The 20337-nt window shown below is 45.2% G+C and overlaps 1 protein-coding gene across 1 annotated transcript in view; it reads left to right on the top strand.

Annotated features, from left to right (window-relative positions):
- ipo11 (importin 11) overlaps window positions 1-20337 on the top strand; it is a 125473-nt gene that overhangs the window by 35923 nt on the left and 69213 nt on the right. Inside the window, exons 13-14 of the mRNA XM_079365452.1 lie at window positions 1767-1814; window positions 5123-5228. Of these exons, the coding sequence (XP_079221578.1) occupies window positions 1767-1814; window positions 5123-5228 (154 nt within the window). The remainder of the gene's footprint in view (window positions 1-1766; window positions 1815-5122; window positions 5229-20337) is intronic.

Below are 20337 nucleotides of genomic sequence, written 5' to 3'. Positions count from 1 at the left end.
TCATTTCAAGGCAAATGTACAGTGTGCTGTCTGTTCAGCGTTCCTTTGAACGTCGTTTCAATGCAGAGAAAATCCTTCACTCAGACAGCAGACTAACACAGTTCTACTCTAAATCTTACTTTCATGAAGGTTACACATATTTTACATTCAGTCTCATGATCATTGAGTGGATGTTTGTGGTCCTCTTGGATTTGAACCCTGTATATTAAATGTTTCTTCTACACAGTTGATTTAGAAGGATCGTACATTTTAATGTCATAGCTTTGATATTCTGAAGTGGGGTTGTATAAGATACAGAGCTTATCAATAATGTCGTCACTGGCTCTGCTAATATCGGCCCGTATTATCGACTGGCCGATTAATCGGTCGAGTCCTATGGGACTGTGATAAAGCATAAAGGATTTGAATATGGCTTAGTTTCCTTCATGACAAAAAATAAATCCTGATGTGTCTGTCCTCAGTGGACATGGTCGATGCAGCGATATATTAAGTTTATGTGCGACCTCCAATTTATAGCCCTGAGCACACGTTCATGTTCCCTGGTGACAGCCTCCTTCACCATTACAACCACTCTGAGCTGACTGCTCATTCATTCATTCTCACACACACACACACACACACACACACACACACACACACACACACACACACACACACACACACACACACACACACACACACACACACACACACACACAGACACCTCCCTGCTACTGGTCCTCTTCTGCTTCCAGCCTGTAGTTCTTGTTCTGGTACTGAATTAGCGGCTCCATTGCTCAGACTAGCGGATAACAAGGTCTGCTTCCGGCCTGTCTCCCAAGCTGCTTCTGTTTTCAAGTGACAGACTGGAAATCGCCTCTGCTGGAGCAAGAAAGACGGCAGATTGGGTAATTCTATGGTTGAAGGGAGGCAGCTATTGATTTTGAGACCTGAGTACACAACAAGGACTATTAGAGAGTGAAAGAACAGAAAGTGTAAAAATAATGGCGACGAGACGGATACAGTAAAGGCCCAGGCCTTAGCTGTGACATGATGTGGTCACTGGGTCCATGAAGTCATGCATACCTGTTTCTATGACATGTTTTCCTACCTCCAGTCTGTATAGTCACAAACATTGAATACCGTAAATTCCGGACTATAAGCCGCTACTTTTTTGTCATGTTTTGAACACTGCGGCTTTTACAACGATGCGGCTTATTTATGGATTCTTCTTGGGGGACGATGAGCTTCTGCCGCAAAAACATTTGACCTCGTCACATCGGATCTTAATATCAGATCTTAACACACGGAGAAATGCATATGATGCAGCTTTCAAGTTAAAGGCGATCGAGCTGGCTGTCAAAGAAGCTAACAGAGCTGCTGCACGTAAAGTTGAAACTGACAATGAAAAAGAGAATGAGGAAGTGAGTAATGAAGTCATTCTGAGGCAGTGAATGGATGGACTTTTTCTTGTGAAATGTATTACGGTAATCTTTTTCATCAGCCGTGTTACGGACACTGTTCGATAAAGGATTTCCAGTAGGCTTCGTATTTGCGGATGTAGCCGGTAGCCTACATATTTAATTAAAAGTTAAAACAACGTTTTTGTGTCACGTCTTTCTGTGTAAATCGCTTTGTTACAATATGGACACCTGCGGCTTATAATCAAGTGCGGCTTATATATGTACAAATACATTTATTTACTTATTTTTTGCCGGTGCGGCTTATATCCAGGTGCGCTCAATAGTCCGGAATTTACGGTATCTATATTCTGTTTGTCTATGCAGGACCAACCAACGTGGAAGAGCCTGTTCAGCTGCTGATGAAGGATGCAGGTGAGTCAAAGCCCCCCCCCCCCACACACACACACACACACAAAAAAGGGAAAAAAAGAAAAAAAGGTTTCCGCTTCAAGGACCACCATCACCTCTCAGCCAGAACTCCTGGTTTAACTTTGTAATCTTTTAATCCAACACAGCTGAAGGTTCTCAAGTTAGTTCTGTGCTTCTTTTTTTTTTTTAAACTCTACTAGAAGCAAAAAAAAAAAAGAAAACAGTAAGTAGATAAAAAGGGGGATGACTTCAAACTGAGGTATGGATTTGAATAGTGTATTAGAGCCTGATCGATTCTGGATTTTGGGGGCAGATACTGATCCCTCAAATGCAGTTGTTTGTGAACACTCGTGGAAAAGATTGACAGTTTAACAAAGACAAGTTGGTAGCTGTAACTCCAGATGTTCAATTTGCAGATGTAATTGTAACTGGATATGCTTTATTGGCAGTTATCATTGGCCAGACAATTACCATACTCTTGTAACATCTGTGTAATCACATGAACATGAAAATATAATCTACAGGAGTGTTTACTCATCTCACTCAATCCGTCACATATTTGTCCATCTTTTTCCTCTCCTCTCTTTTGTCTGTCGTAGCTCTCCGTTTTACTTCTTCCTGTTTTTAGTATTTATTACTCTTTGGCATGCCAAGGCTGCCATTCTGTTGGTTTATGGCTGACGCAACTAAATCACAGACAGTTGGGAGAACTTGCTAAGCGAGCCTCTGTGAAAGCAGGAAACCTGCGGAGATCTCAGCAGTGTGTTGACAGTGTCGATAAAGAGCAGACTTGACTGGATGATGAAGCTGTGGTAGCAGCAGTGGAAGATAAGTGGAACTGTGAGCCCCAGCCACCGAGATAAAGCTGCTTTAGAGCCAGGTGCTGAAGCAACAGGTGCTAAGTTAAATACATATGACGGTTATAAAAGAGCTAATATAGTTCTAGACTGAAACAATAATTACACTGCGTTAAACCCTGAACCCAATTTCAAGTGAGTTGGAGTCACAGAGCTAAGGATCAGAATAGGTTTATTTGTCCATCTGATGTGTGATAACGACATCTGTCTGAACGCGTACCAACATGCGACATGACTGAGTCCGGCTGCTTAAATTTATTTTGAGATGACAAATAGTCAGAGATGCGACTCTTTCAGATAAATACAGATTTTACAGACGTGAAGAGGTGACCTTCGTGAATCATAGAAATCTGTTTCAAAAAAAACATTTTAATGGCAGGTTAGGATGTTTTGTGAAATAAATCCCTCTCTCTGCATTTAATTTCATCTAAATTCTGGTTTTTCTGATTTTTTTAAATTTTATTTTGTATCCTTTCTGTTGCTGCAGGCATCCGTGAGACGTTTACATATTTATTTTCTTGTCCCCATTTTAGTCCCACATTTGTCATCATAATGCTGCACTCATAGCAGCATTTACCACCCCTCTGAGAAATTGCACATCTAAACTGGGTTGCAACGTTTAAGTACCCCCATTAGCCGTCTGAAATGCCTTTTTGTGAACTTTAAAAACACATTGAAAACTTTTCAAGATCTTATTTTGGGGAGCCAGAAGAATCAGAAGGCAATGAAGCAATACCACGTTTGACTTTAAAAAAAAAAAGGCTGAACTATGTCAGTAAAACTGTATATCGCTGTCTTTGAACAACAAACCTAATGTAAGAATGAATGTAGTTATGAAGACTGGAGCAGTCCCCCCCCTCCCCCCCCCCCCCCCCCCCCCCAAAAAAAAAAAAAATAAATAAAATGGGATGGAGACAAAAGAAGCTTGTTACTCTTTCTGACAGTTTGCAATTTTCTCTCAGTTTTATGTACCAATAAAAAGTAACTCATCATGGCTCCTCATGGCTTTGGTTTCTTTGCAATAAAGACAAGGCCACTGCTTCAGCACCCTCAGACTTTCTATATTTTTCTGCTTCTCCCTCCATCCATCCGTCTCTTTGTCATGATAAAGGAGCAGAAATATGTCGAAGAGGCATTTAGCTGGCCCCTTAAGTTTCGGATCATTCCTCTGAGAGACATCTATAGTATTTTTATATCCCTGCCCTGACTTTTCAGCTGTGGCTTTTCTCTGAGACACACACACACACACACACACTTACAATATGCTCTGGCCTAGCGCCAACATTTCATAGGACTAGAGGATTAAAGTAATGAAAAAAGTTTCCGTTTCTTAAATCACATTAGTCCATTTTAGTCCTTGTTCCCCCCCCAATCTCTAAATTCATTTCTTTGAAATATAAATAGCAACAGGAGACATTGCTTCATAACTTGTATGGCTCCTGTCCCTTTATCTGTTTTTATATAACTGCTCTACTTACTGCCAACTTCATTCTCATCTCTTTTTATCTTTTTACCCTGAAGCTTTATTGTTGCCCTTCTCCATTTTCTTGTCATTGCTTTAGCAATTTCTGCGTGAAATGTACCTTTTTAGTGTCGTAACTATATTCCTTATATGCCTTCCAGCCACATTATGTTACTTAAATTGGTTTATATTTGTTTATTTGGCCATAAGTTGATTGCACATTTTAAAGACAGACTGAATTAAAAAACCACAGTGACTTACAGGTCGACTGTGTTACGGCCTCCTCAACCAAAATAGTTACACCAAGGTTCACAACATGGAGACCACAAATGGATAGAGACGCCACACGGATTCAACGGTTTAAATCCAGAGCTTTACTTGAATGAATCCAACCCAAAATACTTAAAAGATAAAGAACACATCAATGTGAAAAAAAAGGACTTGATACCTCGGCAAAAATAAAACAAGAAAGATGCAAGGGGCCGCTGCTCTCAGTACCTCCCGTGAAAACTACCTAGCCAATTAAGCAAACCTAAGCAAAAACAAAAGACTGAAAAACAGGACCTCCGGTGATCTCCATCCCAAACTGAAGTAACAAAACCTGGCAATCTAGACATGCAGGAGGAAACGAAAGGTACCCGCTTGAAGTGAAAACAGAAAAGTTAGAGCGCTTTGTCATCTACTTTCGCCAAAATGAAGTCAAAATACGCCTTCTTCACACAAAAACTTTGTTGGTCAGAAGTAAAGGTCAGCCCAACAAGATGACCTTATTACTGTCTGATATTTGTTACAGCTACATCAGTCACTTGTTACATTCAGGCTCATCAAACGGTGGCTCACTGTGTCATGGAAGACACGAGTTGAAGGATTTTGCTCATGTAATCCATTAATGTGAGATTGGAGCGGTTGTGTGTCCTTCATTACTGTTGACTGTGACTATTGTTCATATATGTTGATGTTTTCTGACTGATTGTTTCTTTGTTCCTCTGCAGTCTATAATGCAGTGGGACTGGCTGCCTATGAGCTATTCGACAATGTGGACTTTGACCAGTGGTTTAAGAATCAGCTTCTTGGGGAGCTTCAAGTCAACCATAACAGGTAACATTCACCTAAACGTTGTTTTTCTTCATGTTTCCCAAAAAGAATTAAACTTCATCTCATCTTCGGTGAAAAAACACTCCTCAAATCCCCAAATTATGAGAAAAGTCCATCCTCTCTGTCTTTTGCCTGCTTCACTTTTCAGAAAACATGTGGAGATTTTCACGTTGTGACATCACAAAGAGCAGTAACCCTGACACTCTCACAGCTGGGTGTTTGTTCTGCCCTCTAAGGCGAGAAAGCCCAAACAACCCCAAGCCCTTCCGGAGAGGGGCGTGGTCGACCACAGCTCATTTGCATTTAAAGCGACAGACACATTTATTTATTTATAAACAGCCTGTTCTGAGCAGGCTTATAGGCATCATTAAATACAACATCAGTGGATTTAGAACGAGAAAGTTCACAGACATGTTTTGGGGAGCTCTGAGATTTAGATTATTAAAAAGAAGTATTAAATGTAAGCTTTAACTTTCATAGAAGCATTTGACAGCATCCTCTCCAGCTATGTGTTAACGATGATGAACACAACCAAAGACCTCAATTGTTTTCCAGCCTAAGTCAGCAACTGCTTAAAAAAGTAAAATGTGTTGTGTCAGCCTCTGAACAACAAGTGAATGTGAAAGGCTTCCCTGGGGAGTGATTTTTTTTTTTTTTTTTTATAACCAGGGTTTCTTATTTTAGTCCCATTGTTCTGTTTTTTTTTTTTTTTCAAACATTTCCTGTGGCCTTCGGTTGAACAGTTTCTTTGGAACGCCATTAGGAAGGTGACAACTCGTGACTCTGCCGCATTGTGCTTCACAAATGTTATAAAACGTTGAAACTATGAAAGCAGAAGTGAAGGCAGCATACAGTTCTTTTTAAACTAGGAGCATTTGACTCACAGTTCTTAAGCTCCATTCAGACCCACCCAGCGTCTGTTGCTTTTCATATTCAGCATTCCTTTGATTGGAGGCAGAGCTAATTGACGATTGACCACTGTGTAGATATTGATCACAGTCTGCAGCGTAAGTCAATGCAGGCTAAAAGCCAACCGAGCCTTTGAGTAAGCTTGAGTCATGGTCACAGTTCCAGCTGCTGCATGTTTTAACACACGCATTAACAGTAAGGATGTCAGGAGCTGAAGAAGAGGGGGCACATGGTGGATGGAGAGATTTGAAGCTATAGGTCATGTATGTGTAGACGTGAGGTGAGCTGATAACAGACTGGACAAAAACACTGTGCTGATAGCTCCAGAGATTGATAAACTACACCATTAGCACAATCATCCTGATGCAGCACATAAGACGGGGCACCAACAATATGAATAACATACACTGCTCACCTAACTAAGTGTAGTGCCAAAGGGAATACTACGTGCAGTGGTGTGAGCTGATGATTAAACGTTAGAGCCGGTTGTAATGACCCAACGTTCTTTAAAAAATGAATGAAAACGTATATTGAGAATAAGTAGTCTTTTAAATGCTTCTGTGCTTCAGTGCCTTCAGCTCCAAGAGGCTGCAACTCTGTTCATTTTAAGACACTTTCCTCATATGTGTAACATTTTATGGCTTTTTTTCGTTATTTTGATACGACAGGGGATAGAGCAGGGAAGTGGAACAGAGAGTTTGACATGGAATGCTTCATCATCCAGCCTTTGGTGCCTGTTCGGAGGACTGTAATCTCCATATATGGGCCGACAACTAACCACTAGGCCATCAGCACTGTGCTCGACATTTATATATTTGATTTTGGGTTTATTGTCAATTCAATCTTTATTCTAAAAAAACTGATATTACAAGTTTCAATTGTTAAAGTGAAAACATATTCATTGTTCTATTAATTACTATAGAATTTCGACAGTAAAAAAGTATTACATATATTCATAGTAAAGATACATGAATGGTTTTATGAACCCTGGATTGTTACGTGAGTTGAGAGCCTGGTTGCATCCCAAGTGTGAAGGCAGCTGTCAACTGTGTCCCAACATCAGCCCAATAAAAGGCAAGTTAAACTCAGAAAACCCAGTACAAGCGTCATCATGGGAGTACAGACAGTCAGATGATGGATTAACATGTTTGAAAAGTAAAGGGAGAGAGAGAGAGAGGACACAGGTTGAGGTGGTGAAAGAGATATGAAGAACAAAGAAGTGCTGTGCACACGCAGACAGCAGGTCGATCAAACTGAAAAAGCCCACAGCACTCAAAGAGGTCGCTCAGGCCGGTTGCTGACATCAGAGAGCAGACGTGCTGATGTCACTGTGGCTCTGTTCCCACACAGTTCAGATGTGCGTGACCTGTCCTCTCTGCACCTGGGTCCTTTGATTTGTTTATTTTTAAAAAGTTCAGTTCAACTCCATACGATGTGGCTCATATTTTCTTTTGGATTTAGTTTTGTATTTGAACAAACTGAGCTCACAGAGCCACAATAAGCAGGTTTGTCTGTCAGGCTGCAGGGACACATGAATAAAGCATTCAGAGAAATGAAACCAAGGGGCCCAGGGGTGCAGACAAATGCCCTCTCTGTTATTTACTCTGTTTGATGTTTATGCAGATATTTTTATGGCCTTTGATTTGGTTGGCTTCACTAACAATTGTTAAAAAAAATAAAATAGGAAAAATGAAAAGAGAAATCTGAAAAGTATATATATATATACTGTAAATTCCGTACTACCTGTATATCAGCCGCACCGGCTAAAAATAAGTAAATAAATGTATTTGTACATATATAAGCCGCACTTGATTATAAGCCGCAGGTGTCCACGCTATAACAAGAGCTATTTACACAGACGTAGGCTACCGGTAACATCCGCAAATACTGTAGCGTCCGTACGGACGTTAAAGGACGACGAGAGCGTTCAAATAATAACTTTTAATAACCCGATCACTGTCGACCGTGACCACGCCGTTTACAGCAGAGAGCAAAACCATAACTTGCCGTAACAATCCAACTCTCTCCCCCAGCGTTCTCTCATACAGCCACTCAACACGTTCTCGCTGGTGCATTCACTGACTCTCCACATAATCGGAATTATGACCACATTATCAACTACTGACTTTACAACATGAACCGTTACAATACGAAGCCTAGCCGACGGTGTCTGTAACACGGCTGATGAAAAAGATGACCGTAATATATTTCACAAGAAAAAGTCCATCCATTCACTGCCTCAGAATGACTTCATTACTCACTTCCTCAGTCTCTGTTGTCGCTGTCAGTGTCATCTTAACGTGCAGCAGCTCTGTTAGCTTCTTTGACAGCCAGGTCGATCGCCTTTAACTTGAAAGCTGCATCATATGCATTTCTCCGTGTGTTTTCCATGATGAGGGTGCGTGCATGAAGCGCAAAATGACTGATATTAAGATCCGACGTGACGAAGTCAAATGTTTTTGCGGCAGAAGCTCATTGTCCCCCATAAAAAATCTTTAGGTTAAGAAATTAACCCCGGTTCTCTGAAACATGAGTGAGGTATCTCACTATGGGACACGCTCCTCGCGCTGTCCCCCAGAAGCAATATTACATTACGCCAGTCTTGACTGGCAGACGGACGTGACGTCGGCTCCCCGGAGGAGGTACATCCTCCTCCTATAAAAGTCTGACGTAACGTCCCATCCTCAGTCTTTGCAAACACACCTCTTCTCGCTCCAGGCAAGGAGGGTGGTCTGGTGAGATACCTCACTCATGTTTCAGAGAACCGGGGTTAATTTCTTAACCTAAAGTTCTCTTTCAACATTCATTTCGGTATCTCACTATGGGATATAGAGACTCCCGTATTGCCAAACAGGCATACCTCGAAGACCTATAGAGGACATCTAAACAAGCATGTTCTGCCCACCCACACTTAAAACAGAATGAGACAAAGTGTGCGTAGTCACATCCAGCTTGTAGAATCTGGAGAAAGTATGAGGCGATGCCCAACTGGCAGCCGCACAAATCTCCTCAATAGTGACACCTCGAAAGAGTGCCCATGACGTGGCCATACCACGAGTAGAGTGAGCCCGCAGACCTGCCGGGGCCTGAATGCCCATACTGTCATAAGCCATGGCAATTGCCCCCACGATCCAGTGCGACAGTCGCTGTTTCGTGAGAGGTTTACCCAGATGTGGTGTTGCCCACGACACAAACAACTGTTCCGATTTCCTGAATCCAGCTGTTTTCTCCACATATGTGCGTAATGCGCGCACCGGGCACAGCGTATTAAGCCGCTCCTGCTCCTGTGTTTTAAACGGAGGAGGATAAAAGGCAGGCAGCTCAATAGGGCGGTATGACAGCGCCGAATTCAGTACCTTTGGCACAAAAGCAGGATTAGGTTTCAACAAAACTCTAGAATCCCCCATCTGAAACTGCATGCATGACGGACTCACCGACAAAGCATGGATATCACTCACGCGCTTCGCCGAGGCGAGTGCGAGTAAAAGGGCCGTCTTAAAGGAGAGTAACTTCAGCTCTACCTGGCCTAACGGCTCAAAATGTGGGTGAGATAGCGCGTCAAGCACCAAAGATAAATCCCAGGGGGCAGACAAGTTTCTAGACACTGGCCTAAGGCGTCGCGCTCCTTTCATAAATTGACATATGAGAGGATGCTGACCCACCGTTTTGTCCCCAAATCCAACGTGACAAGCCGATATCGCGGCTAAATACACTTTCACAGTGGAGAAGGCCAAGCCCTTATCCAGCAGCTCTTGAAGAAATGTCAAAACATTGGATACAGAGCTCTGAAAAGCGATCACCCCCGCTTTTACACACCACTCATCAAACGCACGCCATTTGCCCTCATAAGCACAGCGTGTAGAGGATGCCCTGGCGCCCTGAATGGTTGGGATTACGCTCGGCGGGAGCCCCGCAGCAGTTAAATTTAACCTTTCACGGGCCAAGCCCACAGAGCCATGCGCTCCGGGTGGGGATGGAAGATTTCTCCGCGTGCCTGTGACAGGAGGTCCCTGCGGAGAGGCAGAGGCCACGGAGGATCCCAGAGCATTTGAGATATCTCCGCCAACCAGGTCCTCCCCGCCCAGCGGGGGGCTACCAGAATCAGAGAAAGTCCCCACTCCCGCACTCTGGCGAGAGTAGGAGTGATCAGCTCTAATGGGGGAAAAGCGTACAGGAGGACACGCGGCCACTCGTGTGCTAGAGCATCCAGCCCCATTGGCGAGCTCTGACCGGTCAGGGAATAAAACAGCGGGCACCGAGCGTTTTCCTCTGACGCGAATAGGTCTATCTCTGCCCGACCATACCTCGCCCAAAGTTGAGCCACCACTTCGCTGTGGAGCTTCCAATCCTTGTAGCGAGGGTTGCCTCTGGACATTAGATCCGCCCCCCTGTTCAAAATTCCCGGAACATGGGTGGCTCTCAGAGATAAAAAGCGAGAGCTGCTCCAAACAATCAGTCTGCGTGCCAATGTGTGCAGATGACGTGAGCGCAGACCCCCTTGTCTGTTTATATACGACACCACCGTAGTGTTGTCCGTCCTGACCAACACATTCTGTCCCTGCAGGAGGGGCAGAAAATGTCTCAGAGCCAGAAAAACAGCCTGGAGCTCCAGGTAGTTTATGTGACACAACTGCAGCTGTGAGCTCCATGTGCCATTCACAGCCCTGCCCTCATGCGTGGCACCCCACCCCACGAGGGAGGCATCCGTAGTGACAACTTTCCTTGTTATGATCGTTCCCATGGAAACGCCTGTGGTCAGAAAAGCTGTGCGTCTCCAAGGTCGCAGCGCCAGGACGCACCTCGAGGAGCTCAACACCTGGCGGTGGCAGTGGCGCGTGGGACTCAGACCTAATGACGCGACCCACTGCTGAAAAGGTCTCATGCATAAGCGGCCGAGAGAGATGACAGTCAAAGCTGACGCCATCAATCCCAGCAGCCTGAGACACATTCTGAACTTCAGCAAAGCTCCTCTGCGAAAAAGTGCCAGACAAGCCTGAAAGGCTTTCACCCTTTCCACAGACAGACGTGCTTTTAGTGTGGCTGAATCCAGCTGCAAGCCTATAAAGGTGATGTTTTGAGTCGGAGTCAAAACACTCTTTTCCCGGTTGATAGTGAAACCCAGGGCTGACAGATGAGACGTGAGCAGTCCGATCTGTGCCTGAATCTGCGGGGGAGACTGTGCAGCCAGGAGCCAATCGTCTATGTAGGTCGCGAGGCGCATCCCATTTTCCCTTAGGGGAGCAATAGCCGCCTCGGTACATTTCACGAACACCCGCGGGCTCAGAGACAGCCCGAATGGGAGCACCCGGTATTCGTAGACCACGCCACGGAAAGCAAATCTGAGATACTTTCTGTGAGGAGGATAAATGGGGATATGGAAATATGCGTCTTTTAGATCTATTGAAGCAAACCAATCTCCGTGACGCACGAAGCGCAGCAGAGTGGTGTGTGTCAACATTCTGAACTTGTACTTTCTCATGTATTCGTTCAGAGCGCGCAGATCCAATATCGGACGCAGACCTCCGCCCTTTTTCGGCACCAGAAAATACCTCGAATAGAACCCGTTCTGAAACTGTTCTAACGGCACTTTCTGAATAGCCCCTTTCTTTAGCAGAGAAGCAATTTCCTCCTGCAAGACTCGGGCTTTTTCTCCTTGCGCAGAAGACTGCAAAATCCCGTTGAAACGGGGTGGAGTACGTGCAAACTGGAGTCTGTAGCCCTTGGTTACAGTCTTTAACACCCAGTCCGACACACCGGACGCACGCCACTGCTGAGCTCGGTGCGCGAGCGGACCCAGCAGTCCCTCTGACACACCGAGCCCGCCCGGCATGGTGGGGCGCGCCGTCACAGCGCTTATGGTGCCCACCGGAGCAGCCAAGCTGGCTCGCTGCTCCACAAGTGAGCTTATGGCGCCCTCTTGTGGAGCTGCACGGGTCTGTGCAGCCCCGTTCTGTTCCTTTATTATTTTTATTGTTTTCTTTTTTGAATGAATCAGCGCCCTCGGCCCTCGGCCTGGATGCGCGTGAGAAAACATATTTATTGAACATCTTACATGAAAGGGAGGACACTGGTGTGTGTTTGGGCACTGGTGTGTGCTTGTGCGACTCGGTTGGAGCTCGGCAGAGCTCTCCACGGGTCCGACCCTCCTCCTCTTCATACGGCGGCAAACTGACGGCTCCCTCGCGGCCTGTGCGCGCCTCTTGAGGGGCTTGGAACATGCCTCTCTGAACATTACTTGGAACAGAACGTTGACCGGGTGGGGCGGTGCAGGTGTCTGGCTGAGCCCGCCGTCCCGCCTGTCCGGCAGCGCATCAGGTGGCGCGCCGCTTCTTCATTGCCCCCTGAGTGACCGGAGCGCTCATCTGGTCTCTCGGTGCCACATTGGGAGCGAATGGTTTCTTAGCCCAAGCACCCTTCGTCTCGGGCGGTTTGCCCTGGCTCCGGCTGCTTGTCTGGGGCTGGGGCTGGCGTTTGGGAATGCGGTAAGCTGGCTTCGCCACCGCTTGAGCAAACGTCTGCCGAGCTGCGGGAGGATGAGAGGGGAGCACTTTCCTGGGCAGACACAGCTGCAGTGCTTCTCCCTCCTTCTTCTTTTCCTCGCAGCGTTTCTGCATCGTGGCCACCGCCGGGCCGAATAAGCCTTTCGGGTCCACGGGCACATCGAGAAGCTGGGTCTTCTCCTTGTGAGAGAGGCTGGACAGGTTGAGCCATCTCGCCCTCTCCTGAGAGACCATCAGGGCCATAGCCCTCCCCGAGGACTGCACAGCACATCTGTGAAGGCGCAGGCAGAGGTCCGTAACCACGCACAGCTCTTCCCACAGGGCTGGTGTAGGGGAGGTTGCCATGTCGTCCTCCAACTCCGCCTGGTAAGCCAGCAGCAGGGATGATGCGTTCAGGGCCCTAACAGACATAGCCACCGCCTTATAGCTTTTCTCAGTCAGTGAAGACTGGAAACAATCAGCTCTTGAAGGCAGAGAGGGGCTCGCAGAAGTCATGGTGGACTTTTGGGAGGGGTGGAGGTGAGACGCCAACAGAGGCTCGACTGGAGGTAGGTGTGAAAATCCCTTCTCTTCCATGTCGGCCCAGTCTAAAGCTGACCCACCCTGGACGGGGTTTTTGGCGGTCAGGGGGTTGCTCCAGGACCGGGTAGCCTCCTCCAGGCACTCCGGGAAGACCGGGAGGTGCTGCCTGGTAGAGAGTTTTGCCTTCGGCAGCCTTTTGCCCTCATAGCGAGACGTGGTGGTCTCGGTGAAGACTTCAGGCCACGCAATGCCCAGCTTTGCAGCTGCTCTCTTGCAGGTCTCATGCAGGTCCGCGTTGACAGGCGGGTCTGGGTTGCCGCTGCACGCACCACCCACAGCCGCCGGCTTTGCAGCCGGAGGGGAGGTGAAAGGCTCCCTGTAGTCCTCATCGTCCTCATCGGAACCGAGGCTAAGGGTCACTCCCCCGAAGTCGGAGTCAGTGTCCTCGACGTCCACTTGCTCTGCTCTCAGGCTCGCTTCGAGATCGTCGGAGTCGTCTAGTGGGGCCATGGCGTCAAGCTGGTCGCCCCAGCTAGCAGTAGCGCCCAGAGCGGTGGCGTCAACATCACTCTGGGCGTCCCCTGAAGTCCCCTGATGTGGCGGCGTGGTAACCCCCAACATAGGGTCCTCGGTCGACAGGTTGGCTTGGCGTGCCAGCCTGCGACGGCGAGTTTTCAGGGAAAAACGCGCAGTGTTCACAGGTAGCCTGGGTTGACAGTGCATCCCGGGCGTGTTGCAGCCCGAGGCACGCACTGCATACAGAGTGGGTATCTGCCCCGGCTATCTTGTTCCCACACGTGCACAGCCTGGCCGGCAGCCTGCCCTTTTCCATGGTGAGTGAAAAGTGTAAGCACCGTGTCAGGAAGCTTCGTCAACAAAGGCCGAGAAGCGAGAGGCAGTTAGTATGGTGGCCAACTGTAACAGCTAGTTTGGTGACTTAACTGTAGCAGCTAGCATGGTGGCTAACTGTGGCAGCTAGTATGGTGGCTAACTGTGGCAGCTAGTATGGTGGCTAACTGGGGCGGCTAGTATGGTGGCTAGCCGCGGTAGCTACTGTTTGGGGACAGACCAGCTACCGGCTCAGTCGGCTCGTGTAGACTGCAGGTAGCGTTCGGCGACCGAGCGGTTAACTCGTTCTATGAACAGTTTAGCTAGCCCGTTAGCTACACCGGCTTTCTGAGAGGTTGCTTCTAGGAGCGAGAAGAGGTTTAAGACTGAGGATGGGACGTTACGTCAGACTTTTATAGGAGGAGGATGTACCTCCTCCGGGGAGCCGACGTCACGTCCGTCTGCCAGTCAAGACTGGCGTAATGTAATATTGCTTCTGGGGGACAGCGCGAGGAGCGTGTCCCATAGTGAGATACCGAAATGAATGTTGAAAGAGAACCATGCATTAGCCGCACCGGAGTAGAAGCCGCAGTGCTCGAAGTGTGAGAAAAAAGTAGCGGTTTATAGTCCGGAATTTACGGTATTTTTATCTAACCTTCATCCAACTAAGTCAATCCGATCTACATGAAGAACCTAGCCGAGACAGACACAAAGGGTGAAATCTGGGAGTCAGTAGTTTAAGAAATTAACTATACATACAATCTGCAACTCTATTTCTTTCATTTTAGATTTAAAAACATTTAAGGACACCCCCCTCTTTAGTTTCAAGGGTACAGAAAACCCAAAAGCTCTTTTCCTTATTTCAGTCTGAGAGTTGATTAAATATGAAAAAACTAGGGGTGGGACTTCATTAGAATTTTTTAACTAATTAACTCAGGGCTTTCTTATTAATTAATCAAAATTAATAGCCTTTTAAGTGGATCACAATATTTGCCCTAAAAAGCAACACTTCTCAACCTAAATGGATTTTAGTGGATGAATAAATGCAATGCATGACATTTTACTTGCTTCTCAGTTTCATAAAGCTGTTGGATCTTGTTTGAAATAGTTTTTTTCTGCACAGCAGTTGGAAATTTGGATCACACATTGCTACATGTAGCACATTTTTTAACCTCTTATCTACTACCACTGATAGTGGTCTACAGTCCAGAGCAACCAATTTAGCGAGTGAATTTGTAAGTTTATCAGACGTTGAATGTTGAATTAATCATTTTGGTCCTGAAGCCAGTCATTTGGTCGAGTTTAGGCTGTAACGCTTCTTGTTTGTACTTGTGGCGAGCGAGTAAAAAGCAAGCACGAAGCTAGCGTGTAGCAATGACAAACAGTTCCACGCTGTTTATGAGGCTGTTAAATGCGTTAAAAAAAAATTAATGAGTTATTTTCTTGTAATAATTAATCTTAATTAACGCCTTAAAGACCCTATAAAAAACACATCAGTGGAAGTTGACCAACGGGCCTTATGCATAAAGTTCTACTCGTATATGAGCCTATAGGTCACCAGAGCAGGCTTTCCTACCCAAGAGTACAACTCACAATATGTACTATTTACTCAGTTAGCATAAGACCTCTGTTGTATACTAACCCCATCATCTCTCTTCCTTTAAACTAGCCACTTAAAGATGGTAGCAATGATGGCCCACAGTTTCTTTTAAAGTTGTTGAGGTTAAAGAAGCTTGTTGAGGCAATGGGCAACCATCCAAAACGTCACTGTTTGTTTCAGATCAGCCTTTAAGTACTACCAGTCTGCCCCATTCTGATTGGGTTTTTAACCAAATGGAAATTGTCAGGCCATCTGCAAAAAGAGAAGGGGTATGAAGGCTGAAATATATTTCTCAAGAGGCAGAAACACAAGAACTATATCAGCAACTGCCAGAAATGAAAAGCACATTTTCTGGCCTACACAGTAGCTTTGTGCACATTTGGTGCCGTTATCAAAGCATTCCCAAAGCATGCTGCACTGATTGCTTTCCCTTACCCTCTGGGCTTTGACTGTTGGATCATATAAAACAGCTTGCTAATTTGTTCCTTAATCCACTAAAGAAATCACAATAAAAACAGTAAACATCAACAATATGCTAATATTGTAGTAGAGATACGAATTCAAGACAACAGACAAATGAGCCTTAAAGCTTTGTCTGGTTTAACTAGAGCAGTAGCATGATTGTTGTCTTTGACGTCTCTTGAGTTTGAACCAAAGATCTGCATCCACCTGCGTCCACACCTGCAGGAATCTCTGCTGCCTGCTATTTATCTGTGTCACTTAGCCTGTCGTTTCCAGAGCGGAGGGTGTCATTTGGATTGTGTCGATCCTACATTTTCCCCATCAATCCTGGTTCTGAATATGTTTCTGGGCATTGTGTGATATTCTTCAGGTTTATGTTGCTCACTTGTATCCATTGACAGTGGGACTGTTTCAGTGAAGGAGGCACATGGTACTGTTTTCTCGAATGCTGTGCACCTGTGACGATGTTTAGGTCTGTTGATGCTTCGCCGTTCAAAGCTTTACACAATGCCAGTTTATCAACATATTTTAATGGAATACTTTAAGAATTGCAATAGTTAAATGTATTAATTGTGCAAGGGGTTTGTTGAAGGGGAGCACCCAAGCAAAAGGTCGAGGATTCGATCTCCAGCACCTTCAGCAAGAAGTCCGATGTGTCCTTGGGCAAGACACGTTTCAAGACTTGTTCCGAATTTACAACCTCAGGGTTTCCAAGTCAAGTCCCTACAGACTGAGCTGCTGCTGGCTCAGAGTCCCTTTTTAAAGAGTTGGTTATCATTTTTCCCCATCATGGGAACACCACCACATACTGTTTGCACATTCCTACTTCTGCACGTATCAGCACGCACACCAAGAGATCGACCTGTTGTCTGTCATCTTACCCTCCCTTTCTTTACCTCAACCAAAACAGTTGACATACGTGCAAACATTCATTATTTCTCAGAGCACCGAGATGACGGCAAGTCATCTTTGAACACACAAATAAAACACATGACTCCGACTTGGACAAGGACAAACACTTCAATATCAATCACATTGACACCTCAGAATAGCCAGAAGAATCTTATTGTGTCGCCCAGAGACACGGTGAGATACAGATAGTGTGCTCCATCATTCAGCTGTCACACTCTGCCAGCATAGAGGACTGAGAAGCACTTTGGATTTTTGACATTACCTTTTGTCACCTCGCCCTTTGTGTGGTGTTTAATCTAAAGTTTGGCCCTATCTGTGGTGACCAAGTCAGTCCACACTGGAGTGTGAGTACCTCGAACTTTCATCGCACCATTTCTGGAGGGAAGACACAAGTGCTCTAAATGCTTTCTCTCCGACTAGGTCCCCCTTCTTTAATACTTCTGTTGCTCTGCTTGGTTTTAAGGAGGGGAGCACATTTATTTCTTAACACTTAACCTTTTTCTAGTCAACACCAGAATAACAAGTCGGTTAAATTCATTATTGATAGATTTTCGTATGTTGACAATTGATGCATGTCAGGTGTTACTGTATGTTGAAACTCCACTCGACAGGGCTGCAGCCTTAGACTGGCTGTAATTCTGGTTAGTGGTTCGACTCTGGCTGCTCTACTACCTGGATGTAAACGAGCTCAGCGAGCAGACAGTGTCTCATAGGAGCAGAGCATGTTGTATTTTGTTCTGGAAAATGTCGAAATAAATGTGGGTCGTCTAATACCGGCATACCGGTTGGAGCAATGTAAGCCTTTACTCCTCCCTGCAGGTTAACCTCCACATGCCTGTGCTGAATGTGGTTACACTGTGCTAGCACTGCTAATGTCAGCCACCCCTGACAAACTAAGTCACATCATTTACTCGCACACAGTTCAAATAAACTGTTCTCAAGTTTGACTGTTTCCTGACTGTTTTCTTACCTTTAGTCTGAATATATATTACGAGAAAATGAGCTGCCCAGGAACTTCCCTAGTTTTAGAGTTTATGATGGTGTTATTGCCGCTTGGATACTGTACACATCTATTTGTCTTGTGATCTCAGGATATTTTTCTCCCTCTGTGGTTTGGTTTTTATTGGCTTTCTCTTCCAAATACAATCAATTTGGCTTAATCGCAGGTAAAAATGTCTGACTTCTGGGTGCAGAAATTGTGCTTTGATTGCTGCAGTATGTTCAGGCTGGCACAATGAATTAGACTTTCAAACTGCTGGATTCATGAAGTGACAGAAGTGAGACAAACAGAAATGCGTTATAACAAAGCAAAGAATGCAATAGAAATGAGGGAAACAGAGCAAAAGAAATCATTTCTCATCAAATCTGAGCAGTCTGGATGTTTTATATTCTACAAGTAGATCTGACATGTATTTAGGGCCAAGACCAGTCAATGCTTTATAGACCAATAGTAAGATCATGAAGTGGATCCTCTGACACACAGGCAGCCAGTGCAGTGATTGAATCACAGGTGTAATGTGCTCCACCCTCTGTGTCTTGGTGAGGACTCGGGCTTCCAATGTAATAGTTGGAGGGATGAACGGCTGTTTGAAGTTTTAGAGGTGTAACGCAGATGAGTCACATTTAACCTTTGACCAACGACAACAAAATAAAAATAGCACTGTCAACCTGCCTCTCCATCTGCGTCCCCATCATTTTCTTCCACTCCTCCAGCACAGTAACATAAACAGTACCAGCTGTATTCTCTCCAGATGAGCAGCTACTCTGTATTTGTCGATCACACATGCTCCACTCTGTTCCTGGAACAGCACTTCACTTTGAGTCATTTCAACAGATACCAGAATTAAACCATGATCAGCGTATGGATGAAGAGGTCGCTGTTCATGCTGTTGATTTTTTAGGTGGTTTGTGAGAGTATCTAAATCATCTTATTTACAAAATTGGTAGGTATGTGTGGGACAAAAATTTCTATCCAAAAAAGTTTGAGATCTCGCCCTGACTCGTGTGATACAGTTATTGAATCACTGGTGCCATATATCTAAAGTTCACTGGAAAAAGAGGGCTACAAAGAGACAACACTGGTAAAATGACTCAGGGCGTCACTCTGTAGCACATTGAAAATAACTTCGCTGTGTTTTGATTAGAGTAAAAAATGCAGTAAAGTTATTGCTTTATGTATTTTTCATGGTAACTGTAAAGAGGACGTATTGACTGAGCTTGACCATGTAGACATTTAGCATTCTTCAGGTAATAAGATGCGTTGATGTATCTTTGTATGATTGTGTTGTTGTAGCTGAATCGCTGTATTTTGTCGCACGTGTCGCATCATGTCACATCGTTGGTGACGCTGTCATTGCCACCCATCATAAAGGTGTTATACTAAATGATTGCTGCCCTCCTTGAGAATTATTTATTTTCAATGCCACACAGTTGTTTTAGTGCCAAGCTGTTGTTTGGAACTTATTTATAAGGAGCCTCTGTGTTTGGCACTCCCTCCCCAGGCTCTGTATATCATCACAGAATAGTGTGTTGTTGTATAGTGTGTTGTTGTGTACGCACACGAGAGCCTAAAGAAAATCTAATTGAAGTCTTCGGAGGGATTTATCTCTCTGCATGCGTGACTGCATCGGAGCGTTTTAGCCGAGGAGTGTCTCAAGTGCGACCCTGCACTTTTAAGATGATGGGAAAATCATGTTGCTTTAACAAAGTATTTTTAGGGATAATAATCTAAAATTCAATTTAACTACAGTTTAATGTATCGAAAATGCAATTATTTAAAAACGATTTTGAAATCAATCAACCATTTTATAAAAAAATATAAGAGACTCTCTCTCTCTCTGTCTCTCTCTCTCTCTCTCTCTCTCTCTCTCTCGCGCACGCACGTACACGCACACGCACACACAGACTCTCAACTTGCTACTCCAAGTCCTGACTCATGCTGTTGTTTAGTGTCTTCTGGCTCGGGGCCCAGACTGTGGTGTCTGCCTCCCTTTGGATATTTGACAAGGAGCCAACCAGAGTGCCATCGCTCTATCCCTTTATCCTCTCGTCTCTCTGTTCTTCCATCCCTCGCTCCATCCACTCACTTCTGTCGAGGCGATCTGTGGACGCAGTTTCTGCCTCAGATACCAACGAGGGCAGATGCCGGGGGACATGTCTTTCCTAATACAACTTTTTAAAAAACCTTCAGTTCCCATCATGCACTGTCTCATATTTGGGACACGCAGTGCACCACATTTCAATTCCTATCACACAGCCTCAGTGGACTTTTGATCGTTACTTTTTTTGGAGACTCTTCCCTCAGTCTTTCTGTCACTGGTTGTCGTTTGCCTCAGGCCTTGCTGACAGGAACTCTTTGAACAATTACATCCCCCCCCCC

The sequence above is a fragment of the Symphodus melops genome, assembly GCF_947650265.1.
Source record: "Symphodus melops genome assembly, chromosome: 1".
In the NCBI taxonomy this organism is placed as follows: domain Eukaryota; kingdom Metazoa; phylum Chordata; class Actinopteri; order Labriformes; family Labridae; genus Symphodus; species Symphodus melops.
Note: the sequence above shows the minus strand (reverse complement) of the source record. Positions and strands in the feature narration are given on the sequence as shown.